The sequence below is a fragment of the Pterocles gutturalis genome, unplaced genomic scaffold (genome assembly GCF_000699245.1).
Source record: "Pterocles gutturalis isolate BGI_N339 unplaced genomic scaffold, ASM69924v1 scaffold45669, whole genome shotgun sequence".
Classification (NCBI taxonomy): Eukaryota; Metazoa; Chordata; class Aves; order Pterocliformes; family Pteroclidae; genus Pterocles; species Pterocles gutturalis.
Window position 1 is genome coordinate 964 of NW_010137733.1, and position 17302 is coordinate 18265.

At 35.9% G+C, this 17302-nt stretch overlaps 1 protein-coding gene across 1 annotated transcript; it reads left to right on the forward strand.

Moving 5' to 3' along the window:
* Positions 1-949: 949 nt before the first annotated feature.
* On the forward strand, positions 950-17007 carry RECQL (RecQ helicase-like). The gene is made up of 14 exons (XM_010082684.1): positions 950-965; positions 2380-2577; positions 4507-4686; positions 5668-5774; positions 6722-6920; positions 8048-8214; positions 8805-8886; positions 9939-10087; positions 10173-10290; positions 11874-12012; positions 12850-12941; positions 15125-15344; positions 16242-16371; positions 16573-17007. Exons 1-14 carry the CDS (start codon positions 950-952, stop codon positions 16759-16761), a joined length of 1986 nt encoding a protein of 661 aa, XP_010080986.1. The 3' UTR covers positions 16762-17007.
* The last annotated feature ends 295 nt before the right edge of the window (positions 17008-17302 follow it).

The window sequence follows — 17302 nt, forward strand, 5'->3', positions numbered from 1 at the left end:
ACAGAAGTGTGTAACTTAAGTTAGGTGGGTGACCTGGATGCTGCTAAGTTATCTTATGCAATAATCATCTTCTTTCTGAGGTGTGGGCCTTTAACTTATTTTTAATTATAGCCTCTTCTGTCAAAGTCAGTGTTTCACTCACACATTCTTTTTAAAATATATTTCCCCCCCTTTTATAGGAACACAGTAAAATATTTGTTATATTAGGATCTGTTTATAGTGAGAGTCTGCTGAATTTGTTCCCTTTCACCTTCTCTCAGATTTGGCTCCCGTGTATATAATAAGTAGTTCAGAATTCAACAAGGGTGAGAGAATACAAAGTTTCTTGAGTTCTGTATTATTAGCATGTAATATGATAAAGAATATTGTTCAAAAATGACTCAAATCGAATTCTAAGTTCATCTCACTGAAGACCTAGTCAAAAACAATCCCCCTTCTCTGAACCAAACTACCTTTCTACTTCCTGCTAGAAGATCCTCTGGATGTTAGAGTGACTACTTTTATAAGGGGCACAATATAATTTGTTCAGACTTTTCTGTAAAATAGTCTTTGAAAAGATGAAAAAAAAAAAAGGTTGAAGGTAGGTGAATGACTGTATTAGACTATGCCTCTTGTAGAAAATTTTTGACTGGGTCAAAATTCACGTGGTGAGCTACAGCCTTAGGAATTGATTGTGAGTTGGTATCTGGCCCTTTTACAGACAGGAAGAAGTCTGCTGTCATCTAGTTGGGCATAATTATATAGGCAGATTAAAGGAACCAGTATTTGAACTGTTATATTGACATCTCCTATGTTAATGAATAATTTCTTATAGTGAATTTGTTCTAAGTTTAGAAGGATTACTCATGAAATAATAATTCTTTTTTAATTATTGATTTTCTTTTATTCTTAGTGACAGTTGCTTAATTAAATAAGGTCTCCTAAGGATAACATTCTTTAATCTCCAAAGATGGCAGCTGTTGCAGGTAATCCAAAATCAGTATTCAATATGTTCATTTTGCCAGCTTTTAGCTAACGGACACAATCACCTGATGTTATTAATTGTTATTTATAGGAATTTAACGTATGCAGAAAAGAGTTTGTGGAGTCTATGCTGTTATACTTCAGATTTGAAGAAAAAGTTATTTTACTGCATAACTTATGGTTTCTTAGATAAAAACTAAAGCAAAAGCATGTTTCTCAAAGAAATTACATGGTTTTCAGTATTTTGAAAATAAGCTTCGTATTTTAAGATACTTTCAGCTCTTTCCTGCTGTGTAACAGTGGGTATTTAGGAAGACATATGTCTCCATTTTGTGTCATTTGTAATGAAGATATCTTTTTCCATTTCATACATCTTTGCTTCCATAAGCAGATTATCATATCTGCTATGCTTGGACCAAAATGTCTTTATTTTGCGGGGTGGAGGGTGGAAGGAAGAAATTTATTCTTATGCTTTTCTGACCTGGCTCTGAAATACTGGTACACACTTGGCATACTGTGGCATGTGTTAATTATTCTTTTAAACCCTGAGGACTGGATTCTGGAACACAATCCGTAATTCACACAGATGCATATTAGTTTGTAAAGAGGCAAATTCCCACCAAAGATTCACTATGTAGCCCAAGCTTTTGGGAAGTATTTGCTTCAGCTTTTTCAGATCTGAAGAATGGCTTGGGTTCGCAAAAGCTTTTGTCCTCTGTGTTCAGACCTTGACAACCAGCAGATCCTTTGGTTCTGCATAGAAGCGAGATCTTGGTGCATGAAATGTAGGTTTTGGTAATGTCCCTGTTTCCATCTTCAGAAGTTCTTTACTTGCTGAGATTAATGTTTCTTCTCACATGTAAATGCTTTCTGTTAAAAATGTTCTAACGTTTTGCTCACCTTGGAATTGGCTAGAGTACTTACTGTCTTCATCAGGGCAGATGCAATGTGCTTTTCACTGCTTAACATGCATCTGCAGAAAATAAAATAATTTTAAGTGTTTCTCTGGAGAGGCGCTGCTTTTGAGAAACTAGATTGTGATATATTTTTTTCACTGTTAATCAGCGCAGGGAATGAGAGTTGCATATCTCTCATGTGCCTTGTCGGAGATGACGACTTAGAGTATATCTGAGTATATGTGACCTACTAATATAAAAATATGTTAAGCTGTGCTAAGTTTTTTTCCATGGCATATACAATGCTAGATCCTATAATCTTATCAGTGGGCCTGTCAGGTTGTCTGTTTCTCTAGATGCTTTTGATTTGTGTTTAGTTTTGATTTTCTCAATCAACAAATGAAATACAATATCCTTTAAAACTGGGATATTTAAAACAATTTCCTTTAAAACAATATCCTTTAAAACTTAGCATGTTACTGTAGTCTCTATTCTGCTTTCACTGTGCTTTTCTCTTCAGTGCTAGAGGAGGTTCTGGTTTCCATTGAAAATGAGCTGCAGGCAGTGGAGATGCAGATTCAGGAGCTTGTGGATAAACAGCAAGAACTCATTCAAAAGAAGATGAGGGTAAAGAGCCTGATAAAGCAGTCCTCGGGAGACTTGGAGGCAGGTGGAAGTAAAGACACAGAAACCTCAGCCGAGGCATGGAGCAAAAAAGGTTTGCAGAGTCAAATTCAACTATTGTAACATAGAAGTAAACTAATTCAGTAGGGGGAAAGAAGTGTTTGTACGGAGTTTTGTTTGGATAATGATATTGTCCTATTTTGTTTTGTTCAGCTGGGTGACCTGCTGTCTTAATTACACAGGGTAACATTTGCGCTTAACTTCCTGGACACTCCTAAATACTAATCTTTATTCTTCTGGCAGAATTATCACAAGAATGGCCTGTTATAACTACTTTCATTCTTTTCTTGTTGCAAAGTCACAACTTAATTTGGTTTGCTGTAAGAATCCCAGAGTATATCTGGATGTATTGCAATACTTATATTCCCTGTTCTAAAAATAATTACTCGGGATCTTTTCAGGATTTGATAATAGCAATCTTGCACTCTCAAAGTTACTTCTTGCTGTCTTTGAGTTTCTTCTTGCTTGAGTGGGTAGGACATTGGTTGTGTCTGCCATGTGTTATGTAGCCTCACCATCTTACCAAATTATGCAAATTAGATGGATGCTAACTGCCAAAAGTAACATAGAATACATTAGTATGGTAGAGTTAGTCCAAGTGGCAAGTGTCCTGTGATGGTGTGAGGATTGCTGTTTTTTAAGAAGTGCTATCTTTCAAGTTAGACATTAACTGAAGTCCTGGATAGCCAGTGGGTCTTGGTCATGTTATGCCTAGCCAAATTCAATTTACTTTTTTACCTCCTCTTTTACTCCACTTTCAGTTTGGAAATGCATGATTAGTTTCTGTCTGTATCTATTGTATGTATTCTCTTTTTTGGCTTTTTAAAAATGAAATTAATTTTGTAGTCTAATCCATATTTGTGTTTGAGAAAAGTGTTATGCCTCTATAAGAACACTGATCCTTTTGTAGTGCAAATTGATGCTGTTGAACAAATCAATTTGTTTTGGGTGACTTTGTGCCTAATTCTTTCCTGCTATGCTTTGAAAACTAATATCTTTGCAATCAGATGCTGTGTACATGTTGAATAAGAGCGGTAGCTAAGTTTGGTCCCAGTATAAAGTTCACTGAAGTCAGTGGGAGGCTTTTCTTGGTTTCAGAGAGCCTTGGATCTTGGCTGTGATCTCTATAGAAGCAATGTCACCTCAAGTATCAAAGTTAATTCTTGCATTGTATGCAGTGTAGCCTGGAGTTCCCACAGTTTTTCTGCATTTTAATTTTAATAAGATTAAAATGGTTAGTATGCTTCCTGATGCATCTGCAATTTAAGTTTTTACAGTATTATCTCTTTAAATTATACAATCTTCAGCTCTTGATTGAAGAAAATAAAAACTATTATAAGCATCTTGGGGTCATTATTTTGGGGAAGATTAAACTTCCCCCCCTCCCTTAATTTTTTTAACAAATGCTTGTTATGTCTGGAATATATAGAAAAAGTGGTAGCCCTGCCTTCATTATACTATTTTTAATCACTGCATTTGTATGAGGGAAGCACTTGGGCAACTTAATAGTGAGACTGTTGTAGGGCTCAGTGTCTGGTTTTATTTTCAGGGTATTCTCATTTCTGTTTAATTTTGGGCTAGTAAGTTAACTTGATCATTAGCACTTTGAAGCTCTTCATCCGCTATTGAGTTTTTAGCATTAGTTCACATTTATGTGCAATGAGAGTCTGTAGTCTGGAGGTGGATTGTGTTTACATTTCATAGAGTTTTCAAAGGTCCACCTTAGAAAATAGATGTGTGTAGAAATCAGATTGTGCATAGCTTTTTGTGTAGCACTTTTGTAACTTTTTTTTGTGTTGCTTTACACAATCTAAAATTGTATTGCTTCCAGATTTAGTTATTATATATGTAAATTGCCCTTCTTATATTTTAACAGACTTGGTAATGAAACATAGAATCATAGAATGGTTTGGGCTGGAAAGGACCTTAGAGGAAACATGTTTGGTTTTTTTTCCTTTAACAGATTTTCCATGGTACGAGACGATAAAAACGGCATTGCAGAGCAAGTTTAAACTCCAGAAGTTTAGGTCCTTGCAACTTGAAACAGTAAATGCAGCAATGGCGGGAAAGGATATATTTCTTGTCATGCCTACAGGTGGTGGGAAGAGCCTTTGCTATCAGTTACCAGCTGTCTGTTCTGATGGTATGTAAGAGAAGAAGAGGTCATATATAAACAGCTGGATATATTTTCTCCCTTTTATAGTTATTTAGAGAATAAACATTATATTAGTGTCTAATATCACAGTATCGGGGGGGAAAAGAGAAAACATATGAGAGAAAGATTTCTCAGAAATATTTGCTTTGCTCTCCTACTTTTTCTCTGAAGATGCAATAGCAGCTTTAAAATAGATGTGCCTTTTGGGTGTTATAGAATAATAGGATGGTTTGAGTTGGAAGGGACCTTAGAGATCATCTAGTTCCAATGCCCCTGCCATGGGGTAGGGACACCTCCCACTAGACCAGGTTGCTCATGTGATTTAGATTTAAATAGTTGATCTAGGTTTCTTTCGGTATGTTATATTATTAAACACTGAAAGAACTTTTTAAAAGTTTGTCGCTATTTTTTTCTTTCTTTCCCTTTTAATTCAGTAAACAGACTAAATTATTGAAGTGTGGATATCTGTCTGTTCCACTGAGTTTTAGCTTCAGATTATTTGGGAGATACTTTGCATGTTACTTTTTAAAAATAAGTATCCAATTTTAGTTTTCAAGCTTTTTTTTGAAAAAATAACCCATCCAGTGCATGGATGTTTACATATTAACAAAGAGCAAATTTACCAATACCTACCATTGCTTAGTTGTGTGGTAAATTAGCACCTCATGACACGTGAATCTAACTTTCTTTGTTTTGTATATTAGTTCTTATACTCTATTTGTTGCAGCTCAGTTGTTTGTGGTCTAGATTCTAAGAGAAGGTGCATGTCACAGGCAGTTGATAAGTATCCTTAGGTGACCTAGTGCTCACTTATTAGCTATCTAGGAGAGGAATCTGCTATTGTGTATGAAGCTTAAGCTCATGTTTGGCATTGCCTTCAGAACAGGGCTGATGCATTAGTAAAAAGTATTAGAGGAGACATTTGTGATATCTGAATTGTTCAGTTTGCACAATGATTGATTGTTACAGGTTTCACACTTGTGATATGTCCTTTGATATCACTTATGGAAGATCAGCTCATGGTTTTGGAACAGCTTGGTATTTCTGCAGCTTTATTAAATGCTTCAAGCAGTAAGGTATGTTTAACTGCCACGTCTTCGTGGTTTTTGTGATGTATGTGTCAGCATCTTGCTTCTGTTTGTATTATTTGTGGATACTGAATGAATGGCAGTTTCATCAGCTTATGCCATTCTCTCAAGAGTATTTTGCCAGCTACGTGCTGTGATATGGATAACGTGAATGAGTATCTTGTGTTCTTGTTTTAATGACAAGCACACACATAAGCCAACACCTTTCATGGAACAAATAGATTTCATGGGACTATTTAGAGGATGCGAAGTACCTTTGGCTGATGTGGGTTGGAGATTTTTACTCAGTTTTTAGACTTAAAAGAAGATTGCAGTAGGTGACTTTTGTCCACTAGTAACATGTTGAGCAGTGCAGGCTTTTACATATATTTATCTTACTTTAGGGTGGTAAGCTGTTCGATCCAGAGGCCAAGAAGCAATATTTCCCAGTCTGTTATTAGTCAGTTGTTTTTTTACAGTGAAATACATTTTTCTGACCACCAGGAGGCCATGGTCATTAACTTGCATGTGACGCTGGATTTGATAGGTTAGGCGCTTGATGCAGTATGCCAAACTTGGAGCCTGCTTTGAGGTAAAGCACTTTGAAAACTCAGTAATAATGATTACAATTGTGTCTAAGAAATTATTTTACACTTGGAGTACCACAGGTGTGTTTGGTACATTATAGTTTATTGGGAAAATACTGATACCACATGATGAAGCTGACACATATTCAATAGTTTGCTTTTTCAAAGTCCTGTGGCAGATTTTCCAAATACTAAAATTAACATTTTTGTGTATAATGATCTTCTGCAAAGACTTATGTATCAGTTTATCAGTCTCTTTTATTTACATCCTATGAATTGTTAGTAACCTCTTAAGAATCTTAGCACTAAGCAACTTCAATGTGTTGTCCTAGCTTGTTAACACCTGATTTCTCCTTTTGTTTTCAACAGGAACACGTGAAGTGGGTTCATACCGAAATGCTAAACAGAAATTCGCAACTGAAGCTCATTTATGTGACCCCAGAGAAGATTGCAAAAAGCAAAATGTTCATGTCAAAGCTAGAGAAAGCTTATCAAGCAGGATGTCTTGCTCGCATTGCTGTAGATGAGGTCCATTGCTGTAGTCAATGGGGCCATGACTTCAGGCCTGGTATGCTCATTAGAAATCCAGTTTGAAGTGTTATTCAGGCATCAATAAATAATGAGTTAGGCTTGAAATAAACCAGGTGCTTTCTTCATGTGCTGAGTAAATAGTGTATGGCAAGTACCTGTGTTAGCCTGAGGACCATATTTAATTCACAAATTACTATATCCTTGTCTAGGAGCTAAATTCATGCAAATAGGAGTGATTTCAGCGTAGATTTTGCTGTCAGTATTATGAAAATCTCTTAAATTGGTTTACTTTAATTGCAGCTTAGTAAAATTAAAGTTTTTGGCTGCTGTCTTTAAAATGGACAATACAATCATCTTTAATCTACAGCTACATGAAAAAGTGGCATTCTGTGCACTGCTCCCTAACACTCTGGGTGAGAGAGGTGGAGCATTTTGTAAGTTCATGAGATATATTTTAAAAGCAAGTTGAAACAAATGCCCTTGACTAGCAGAGAAAGAAAGTGTGCTTCAGTTTGTTTCCTGTCTTATTGTAGAAGACTATTACATACTGGTTAACTGTGTCTTTGCCTTTGAAAGAAAACCTGATTTGAAGCAATAGTAACTGTAAAGTCAACCTTTGCAGTTTTCTTAAAAAGTTGTGTCTGAGCAAAGAGCCATGCTGGTTAAGTGGTGACATGGAATTCAGCTATGTACCTCTGGCTGCATTTCTGTTCTAAGGCAGCAAGTGATTGTCAGCACTAAGTCTTTAAAATCTTTCTTTAGTACAGTCTGGTGTATGTATCCAAATTCTCCGTTGCTTGTTTATTAGCAAAGCTGTGTTTAGTGAAAAGCTGTTTGTAAAAACAGACCTGCAAATAACCTGAACCTTGGTTAATGCAATGCCACTTACATTTTTCTAACTTTTTAAGAATGTCTATTTCAGTATGTTTTGCCTTCCGAAATGTGTCTGCTTTTATAAAATTCAATTAGAAGAGAAGGCACCTATTTTGATAAGTGCAACCTTTTTAAAATGTATAAATTACATTAGATCTGTAGTAAATTGATTAGTAATAAGATTTATTGGAGTATTATCCCATTGAATGTTTTCTACATTAATATCTTCTTTCACTTTGGATCTATGGTATGAGAAATCTTTTTCTTTCTCCTTTTTGTTTTCTTGCTTAGACTACAAGTCTCTTGGTATCTTGAAAAGACAGTTTCCCAACACTCCCTTGATTGGATTGACAGCAACTGCTACAAATCATGTTTTAAAGGATGCTCAGAAGATTTTGCATGTTCAGAAGTGCATTACCTTTACTGCATCTTTCAACCGGCCCAATCTTTACTATGAGGTATGTCTTATTACCTGTTTGTTTGTCATATTGCAGTCATCATCTTCTGCAAGTTACAGTTGATGAATTTTAGAGTAGATTTTCAATTATACATTTTAATATTAATAAATAGCTTTTTCAACAGGATGATGGTGTTCTCTCTTGACATCATCTTGCTGAACTTGCTGTCATCTTCAGGGAAACTTGGGCTGCTCTGTCTTTGTCAGCAAGGCTTAACAGATAGGACTGTGTACAGGGGAGAGGTAGGTAGCAGTTCAGACTGCTACAACCTGTTGGAAAATATGTCATATGATTACAGACAGTTGTGAATTATTGTGTGGTATTGGATTTTCAGTTTGGCCACAGATTCTTTTATTGTTCTTCAAGGGAAAACTTGTGATTTTTTTTTTTGTTGTTGTTGTTGTGTTGGTTTTTTTTTCTGTGGACTTTTGAGATATTCTCTTTGTGTACAGTCAGATTATATACTAATTTTGGTTAAATGGCAGAATAGTTTTGTTTATTATAGTGGAAGAACTAGAATAATAGGATTGTTTGACAGACTATGTACCTGCTTGAAGAACTCTCTGGAATGTGTGTATTGTATTTTTGAGGTTCGGCATAAGCCTTCAAATAATGAAGATTTCATTGAGGACATAGTTAAGATAATTAATGGAAGATACAAAGGACTCTCAGGTAAAGTGTCAAAAAAAAAAAAGCACATTATATTTTTAGAATCTTAAGCATTACAAGGATGTTTTCAAGTGATCCTGAAACATACAGAGAAATTCTACCTTCACCATCCATTAAACATCCAGAATTAAAAGAAATGAAATTTAATTAGATCTATGCCTTGAATAACTACTCTTTTCATTTATTGGTGTTTAAATGTCTTTACAGTTTACTTAGATCTTCTGAAGTATTGCTATATAACATTGATGTATATAAAACACTATTTACATAGATAACAATAGCAATTTTTAATATTGTAAAAACAAGTCTCAAAAAAGGTTATCTATATGTTCTTAAATCATGCATGTGTCATCTAATATCTGTGTGTCAGGATACTTAGTATCTTTAACACTTCCTTTTCATATTTGATAATGAGATTCATTTATTATTCAATGCCCAGCATGGGTTTTTGGTGGGGTGAATTGCGCTTTTGTGATGAAAGCAGAACTATAGATGTTGGACTTTGTGTCGTTAATAAATTAAGTAGTGCAAATAAAGATGAGAACCATATTACAAAGGCACAGAACCCAATTTTCCAGAGCAGCAGTCTGTCCCTGTCTCTGCTGTGGAACTCTGTGGCTGTGATGAGGAGCTCCCCAAGTACAAACTGTGCTAAGATGATTCTAAATGACATGGCTTTGTGTGTAATCCTTGATTTAGCCCAGGCTCACCAAGGACAAAAAGCAGATTTATCTGAAGCCTCAGGTGAGATGTCATACATGTCATAAGGAACAGCACTCCTTTACGTAAACATTGTCCTCCTTCGACATTAACAGAATACTTCCATGATTATGTGGATTGGCACCCATATTTTCTCTTTAGCCTACAAGTCAAAGCTGATAATTTAAGTTCTATTCATGGCTACAAATACTGTAGATTGAATAGGCACAAAGATCATTTACTGGGTTTTATTTATTTATTTTTAAGTTAATAAAACTTTCAAAGTTGTTTTTAAGAGTTGAGGATTGTTTGGTTTTTTAAGATATTACAATAAGTCATCTTTCACTTCTGTGCAGGAATCGTGTACTGTTTTTCTCAGAAGGATTCTGAGCAAGTTACTGTGAGTTTGCAGAAACTGGGAATCAAGGCAGGGACTTACCATGCAAACATGGATGCTAAACATAAGACCAAAGTTCATAAAGGATGGGCAGCTAATCAAATCCAGGTTAAGTAGATACTTTTCGTAAACTTATGTCTCATTTAAATAAATTGTGTTTTGGTACCTTGATGGTTTCTTAATCTTATTTCAGGTTGTAGTGGCGACTGTTGCTTTTGGCATGGGAATTGATAAACCTGATGTAAGGTTTGTAATTCATCATTCTATGAGCAAGTCCATGGAGAACTACTACCAAGAGAGTGGACGTGCAGGTATTGTAGGAAATACATTACAACAAATAAAATTGTACTTCCATTTCAGCTATTTGTGCAAAGTGTCTTGTCTTTTGAGACATATTCCAAAGTCTATAATGGCACTCTGCCTCCTAAAAGAGACTTCAAAGCAAATATGAACTATGTTCATAATCTCAGGCTTTTACTGCAGTCTAGCAAAGAATAACTAAGTACCTAGCCCTTTACTCAGCATTTTTTTAACTTTATTTTTGTGACATCTGTGGCAGAATGATGTCATAACATGATATTGACTGATCCAATGTATGTTACAGAAAGTATTCTTTTTTTTTTCTTTGTGTAGCAACTGGGATGCATGGTTTGCTCACATTGTCTCTGGATGATGTCTTATCTCTGTATGAATTTCAGTGGACACAGAAAAACGAGTAGGATGGGGAGGCTGGAGCAGGGAATTTCAAGGATTGATTAGTGTATAGCAGCACTAAATAGCTGTTACAGATAAAAAAAAATTTTGTGGTGGTTTGGGTTTTTTTGACTTTGTGCATTATTACTTTTTCGAAGACAGATTTGAACTGTGTGGAGAAAAGCTTTTTAAGGATGCTGAGGGGCAATTGGTTGAGTTTTTAACTATGTGTGTATGATAGAAATTGGCTTCAATGCTGGCCTAAGAAATACAACAGTCATCAAAGTTTGTGAGAGTTTGCATCTGCTTGTGCCCAAGACAAGGGCCATAAAGCTGCTGAAATAGTTGTTTCACACTGTTTATCAACTTGAGGTGATTAGAGCAAGGTTTTGTATGTTTATTTTTCATAATATGATTTAAATGAGATTCTTCTGGGGGAGGCAGAATTAAGCACTGCTACTCATTTGCCTGAACATACTACTTAGCTTATGAAACCTTCCTTTTTCCCCTTGACTGCCCATCCAAGTGAAGTAGTTCCTTTCTGTTATTTGTTAAACTTCTTAAAAGTTTAGGTTTTTTAGACCTTTTCTGGGCTCTGGATCTTGCAAACAGCAGGAGGGCACCCGTCAGCACATTATTGGGAGGAATGGGCAACAGGAAAGAAGAGATGATCTAAGTTCAGCTATAGAAGACGCAGTTGGTTTTAAATGGAATATTTTGTTAAATCTTACCCAATTCTCTCTTTACTTAATACCATTAATACCTAATAAGGTATTTGAAGCTCACAATGTATTTTAATCAAATAAGAATTAGTCTTTAAGATAGATGTATTTGTCTAGGATTTTCCAAGAGGTGTTAGGGTGAGAAAATGGTGATTTCACTGACTTTCTGTATGACATTAGTATTTTGTTTTAGTTGTTAAAGAGTAAAAATCTTTATTGTCTAGTATTTTCAGTTTGCTTGATTCTGTAGTTGTAGTAGACTGCTTTAAATCAATTTTATTTCTAATCTGTTTCATACTGTGTTCTATTGGCTAATATGTTATGCTTGATATTCTGTTACATTCATGCACTCTGGATAGGGGCTGCAAAAGTCCATGCAGATAAGGCTGGAAGTTGGACCAGAAAATGCTATACTTAAAGTAACTCCCTTCTAAAGTTTAAAGTCTATTTTTTTTTTTGTTTGTTTTAATGCATTGCAGGTAGAGATGACCAAAAAGCTGACTGCATTTTATATTATGGTTTTGGAGATATATTCAGAATCAGCTCAATGGTAGTGATGGAAAATGTAGGGCAAGAGAAGCTGTATGATATGGTGTCTTACTGCCAGAATATGAACAGGTAAGTTACTGTGGTGGCTTGGTTGCTTGGTTTTTAAATAGTTAGGCTACTTTTGTTGGCCTTTTTAGAGGGTATTATAAAAAAATGCACAGAACAAAAAAACCCCACAAAACCACCACCACCACCAAAACAAAAAACCCGCACCACACTATAGATGCACTACCATTGTAACAGAGTCTTGAGTTTGGAGTTTGTGGTTTGGCTGCTCAGTATCTGTATTCTTGCACATGACTGAATGTTGGTGTGTTGCTTGCCAACTTCAGGATAAAGTTCTGGAAGCAGTTATTTTGAGATAAGATATCTGTCAACAAACAGTGTTTGGATTTCAGATCTCATTCAGAGCAAATACTGGAATGCTTCAGTTTTCACTCGAAGGTGCCAGTGTTTCATGGCCATACAGGAATCTCCACGTGTTTAATGCTTTATCTGCTGCACTGAGCTGTATTGAGTACCTTATATTAAACACTTGCATCTATGTTGTGGACAACTCATGCATTCAGTATGGCCTTTGTTGGCCTCAGTCTGAGAGTTATTTCATGTTCTTATGATTTTTCATTCTACTGGAATTGCAGATTATACTTACTTTTCTACTTTAACCGAACTGTTCCTGCAGCAGCGTTTAGTATTGCTGAAAATTACTAGTTACTCCTAGTAGTATAACTGACAGGGAATACTGTGTTGCAGTGTTTGTTTTCTGATTTTTCTTGAGATAATTCTTCAGGCTTGTTTTGAGATATGAGCTGACCTAGGGGAACTTCTTTTTGCCACTTTCATGATTTATGACATGGGTGTGTACATTTATGTTCTATAGTCCCTCTTTACTCTCTGTTCTTTCAGGTGTCGCCGGGTCCTCATAGCCCATCATTTTGATGAAGTATGGGATTCTGCAAACTGCAACAGAATGTGTGATAACTGCTGCAGAGAGAACTGTAAGTAAATTGTTTTTATAACCAGGGACAAAGGACATGTAGAAGGTTAGCTTAAATAAATACCTAGTTTAGACAAACTGTGAGCAGCTTCTGGAAAGTGTGCTTGTAATACTGCCTGTTTCCAAGGTTCATCTTTTGTTATAAAGATCAGTCTTTGGTGGCTTAGTGTTGCCAAATTCAGGGTGTTTAGCAGGATACTTCCTGGTTTGGCTTTTTGCCTGAGGCCAAACACTTTGGTATCTTTCAGGCTCAGCTGTTCACCTGTTCCCAAAAGTGAAGCTGGGGCAAGGGAGAGATTGGCTTACCTGTTTTTAAAAAATTCTGGTATGTGTTGGGTTTTGTTTCAGGATTTTTTGGGGGGTGTGAAAGCTTTGTTTTGAGAAGGAGCCTCTTGTTCTCTGCATGCCCAAACTGTTCACACTTAGGCTTTGAGAGAGCACTGTTTGCACATGTCCTTTTACAGCTCTCCTGGTAAAATCTCTGAGGATTTCAGTACTGCATGCGCATGAGACCTACTTGTGTCAGGACTGTGCGTGACAGTTGTGCAGAACAATTGAGCACACTAATTCAGGATTTTGCCATGTGTTAGCTCTAACAGCACAATGTCTGTCTCGTGTGTGCTCTTACTGTGGAAGAAAGTTGAGATCGTAAGAGGGAAGGCATATGAGGCAGATGTAGAGGGATCTTGGGAGATGAGCTGAAACAAGACCTGCTGCATGGTAAAGGGTGATGGTTTCAGCAGCATGTCATTCTGGGACATAAGTTCTTTTGCTGCTTTTCCTCCAAACATCCTGGGCAGTGTTGGGTAGCTAGCTTAAACTACACTTTCATGGGTGATCATTGGCTGCTTTAACTGTCATTTTTGGTACCCGTCCAGAAAGCTGTAAGTCTCTGAAGATGCACAAAGTATCTGTTGCTGAACGTACTGAGTGGGAGCTGTGGTTTAGACATAGGAAATCCCATACAAAGCTAGAAAGCTCTGACAAGAGTGCTGAGAAAAAGCTGATCTTTGGCATCTCTCTTGGACACAAAAAAACCACCTTAAATTTCTTTGAGTAAGAGATGAGGTGGATTCTTGTAATATGTGGAAAATACCATCTCCTCATACCTCATATCTGTTGCAAAGCATTTGGATAATGTAGCAATCAGCACTTGAAAAACTTAGGAACCACTCTGTATTCAAAGCTGTTCTCAAAACTAGGCTTTATTTCCCTGTATATCACTTGGGGGGTAGACAAAACAAAGATATTTAACCTCTTTTTTTTTTTTTTTTTCTTTATACAGTTATTTATATAATAAAACTGTTTTTGCAAAATCATGCAAGTAACAGTGTCTTGTTATCTTCTAGCTGTAAATGGGGCTTAGTTGAAATTTATACTGGGATCAGAGGCTGAGACAAGTATGGACCTTGCTTGTACCCAAGACCAGCAGGGGGCCATATGATGAATTATAGTTGAAATATATCCTGTTTACTGCTGGCTTACCCCCCAGGGCATTTTGATATATAAGCAAGGTAGAGGAAACCTAGCAGTAGTACCAGTTTCTCAGAACTTAATTCTTAGTGTTGGAGGAGATAGTTGGGGTAATTCTATGCCATAATCTGATCATGTAGTAAAAGTATGAGCATTATGTACTACATGGATGTGTTAGTTCTAGGAATAATTAGTCATGATGAAGCTAATTTGTATAATGAAATTAGTACTTTTTTTCTGCCTCATTTTGTCCCTGTCTTGAGAGAAGAAATGTCTTTCTTATGTTCTTTAATTCCTTTTGCTCTCTATTCTTTCCATAATAAATATTATGGGTGAGGAAAAGGAATCCAGCTGCAGAGTAACATAATAGCTACCTTACAAATTTTATGCTTTGTAAATGCTTCTTTGAAATAATTAGTGTGATTTGTAATGTTAAATACATGTACAAAAATGTTTTCAGGATTGGAGTTCTAACAATGAAGTAGAAATGTAAATGTGAGTTTGAGTACAAAGATATCCTAATTTGACAGAGGGAAAGTTATTTGTTAAAAGTTACAGCTTTATTTTTTATACATTTATATCTTTATAGGTATACATATAAAAGTGCATATATATATATATATATACACACACACCTAATGTATATATGGATACTATCTAAATAACTATAAAAAACTTGCTATTTAAATATTTCTTCACTTTTCTTCATAGCATGTGAGAAAATGGATATAACAGGATACTGCAGGGATCTAATCAAGATACTTGAGCAAGCTGAAAACATGAGTGAGAAACTCACCCCACTGAAATTAATCGATGCGTGGTCTGGGAAAGGTGTATCAAAATTGAGGGTGGCTGAAGTTACTCCACCAAAGCACCCTCGAGAGGAACTGGAGAGAATTATTGCCCATTTACTACTGCAGCAGTATCTGAAGTATGTAAGATGACTGCTTCTTTTGATTTTACATCTAGTAGTCATTTTTCTTTACTCTTGTGTTAATTCTGTGGAATATTAATGAATACATTCTGTAATGTCATTCTTAGCCTATATTTCATTTTTAAAATACATGAATTTCATGTATTTTAAAAAATGTCAAAAGATTACTTTATTTCTACTTCAAAATGTTAAAACAAAGGTTAGAGGAACATTTGAAATGCTACATCTCTTGCACTTCTAAAAAGCTGAGGTTTTCTGTATTCAGATTGAACCTTTAAATCTGCAGCAGGCTTCATTTTGGAAAAGTCTGCTGTTTATATGGAGTCTCATTTACATTCCATGGCTAAGAAAAGCAAATAGGGTTGCCCAGATGAAGTCTAAGTCAGGACAGGCTGGCTAATGTTGAAAGTGGTACTCAGAAATTTTAAAAAAGCATAGTGAGAACAACAACAGTGCTTCTCTTGTGACCTGGATGTCTGTGTGGTATGTGGTTTGTCTTTTCATATCGTTTTAGAAGTTCCAAGAATATGCACAATCAAATATTTAATCCCTGTATTTTTGTCTTCAATTTTTTTTGGCATGTTTGTACAGATGACTTTTTGCACTTTTAAGAGGGTGAGCAGATGACTTATTACATCTTTTTTTCCTCATTTTTCTCCATGTATTCCAACAGTTTGACATGTGTATGTGTATAAAATAGTTTCACAAACTGAACTATGTTAAGCGTTGGCCAGACTCACTCTAAGTTGACTATCCACTTGAATAGATAAAGCAGAATCAAGGTGCTATTTGGAACATCTATCAGAATGGTTAATGTGTCCCATTTTCCCCCTGCACAGTTTGGCCTGTCTTTGTTTCCAGCCTTCTGTTTTAACACTGATTTAATTTATGCAGGGAAGACTTCAGCTTCACGGCATTTGCTACAATATCCTACCTGAAGATAGGACCAAAAGCAAGCCTGCTGAAAAATGAGGCACATGTTATCACTATACAAGGGATAACAAACAAGAAAAGTGTTTACAAGGTACCCATTTGCTATATAGATATCTTTTCCATTATAATTTATTTTAATAGTTTGATATCTGTTCAATAGTTTGATATTTTTCATAGTAACGCAACCAATGGGATTTAAAATAGATCTCATTATCTTCTCTCTTTTGTGGGAACACTGAAAAAGATGGAAAACAATGTTAGAATTTTAATAGAGTTGTTTTATAACTTACAGGACAAACCATCTCAATCTTCAAATTTGAAAGGAAGCAGAGAAAATGCTCAGACTGTTTCAAAGACTGTCCAAGATTCAGTGGTGAAGAATTCACAGGAACGTAAACGGCCTAACTGTGGTTCTAACTTAAAAGCAAAGAAGCTTAAGCTTCAGGCAGGTGGAGATGACCAACCAGTAGTTCTTGACTGAGTTTCACATACCACAAAGTACATCTAATCATGGTTGCTTCTCTGTGGACAATGCAGTGTGTAAGTTCAGGTTGTGTTTTAGTAATGGTAATTTTGTGCAATTTTTTTAATTAAAAAAAAAAAAAACAGCAAACCAAGTATCTTTGTAACCCTCAAATCCAGAAAAAGCCTAATAGTCAAGGGAAAAATGCTTCATATCAAAATAACTGGTGCATATCTTATGATACAGCAATGACTACAAAATGTAAATAATTACTGTGCTGCCTTTTTAACTCTTTTGGAAGTGTAGTGTATAGTAACACTATTGCAGAATCATGCAGGCTGGAAGGGACTTCCAGAGATCATCTAGTCCAACCTGCTGCTTGGAGCAGGTTCAGTTGGAACAGAGTACTCAGGGCTGTGTCCAGTTATAATTTTGACTGTCCCCAAGGATGGAGATTCCACAGCTCCTCTCAGCACCTGTTCCAGTATTTGACCACCTTCATGACCAAAAAAAGAAAAAAGGATATTTCTTAGAGCTAATTGTTATCTCTGGTGTTCCA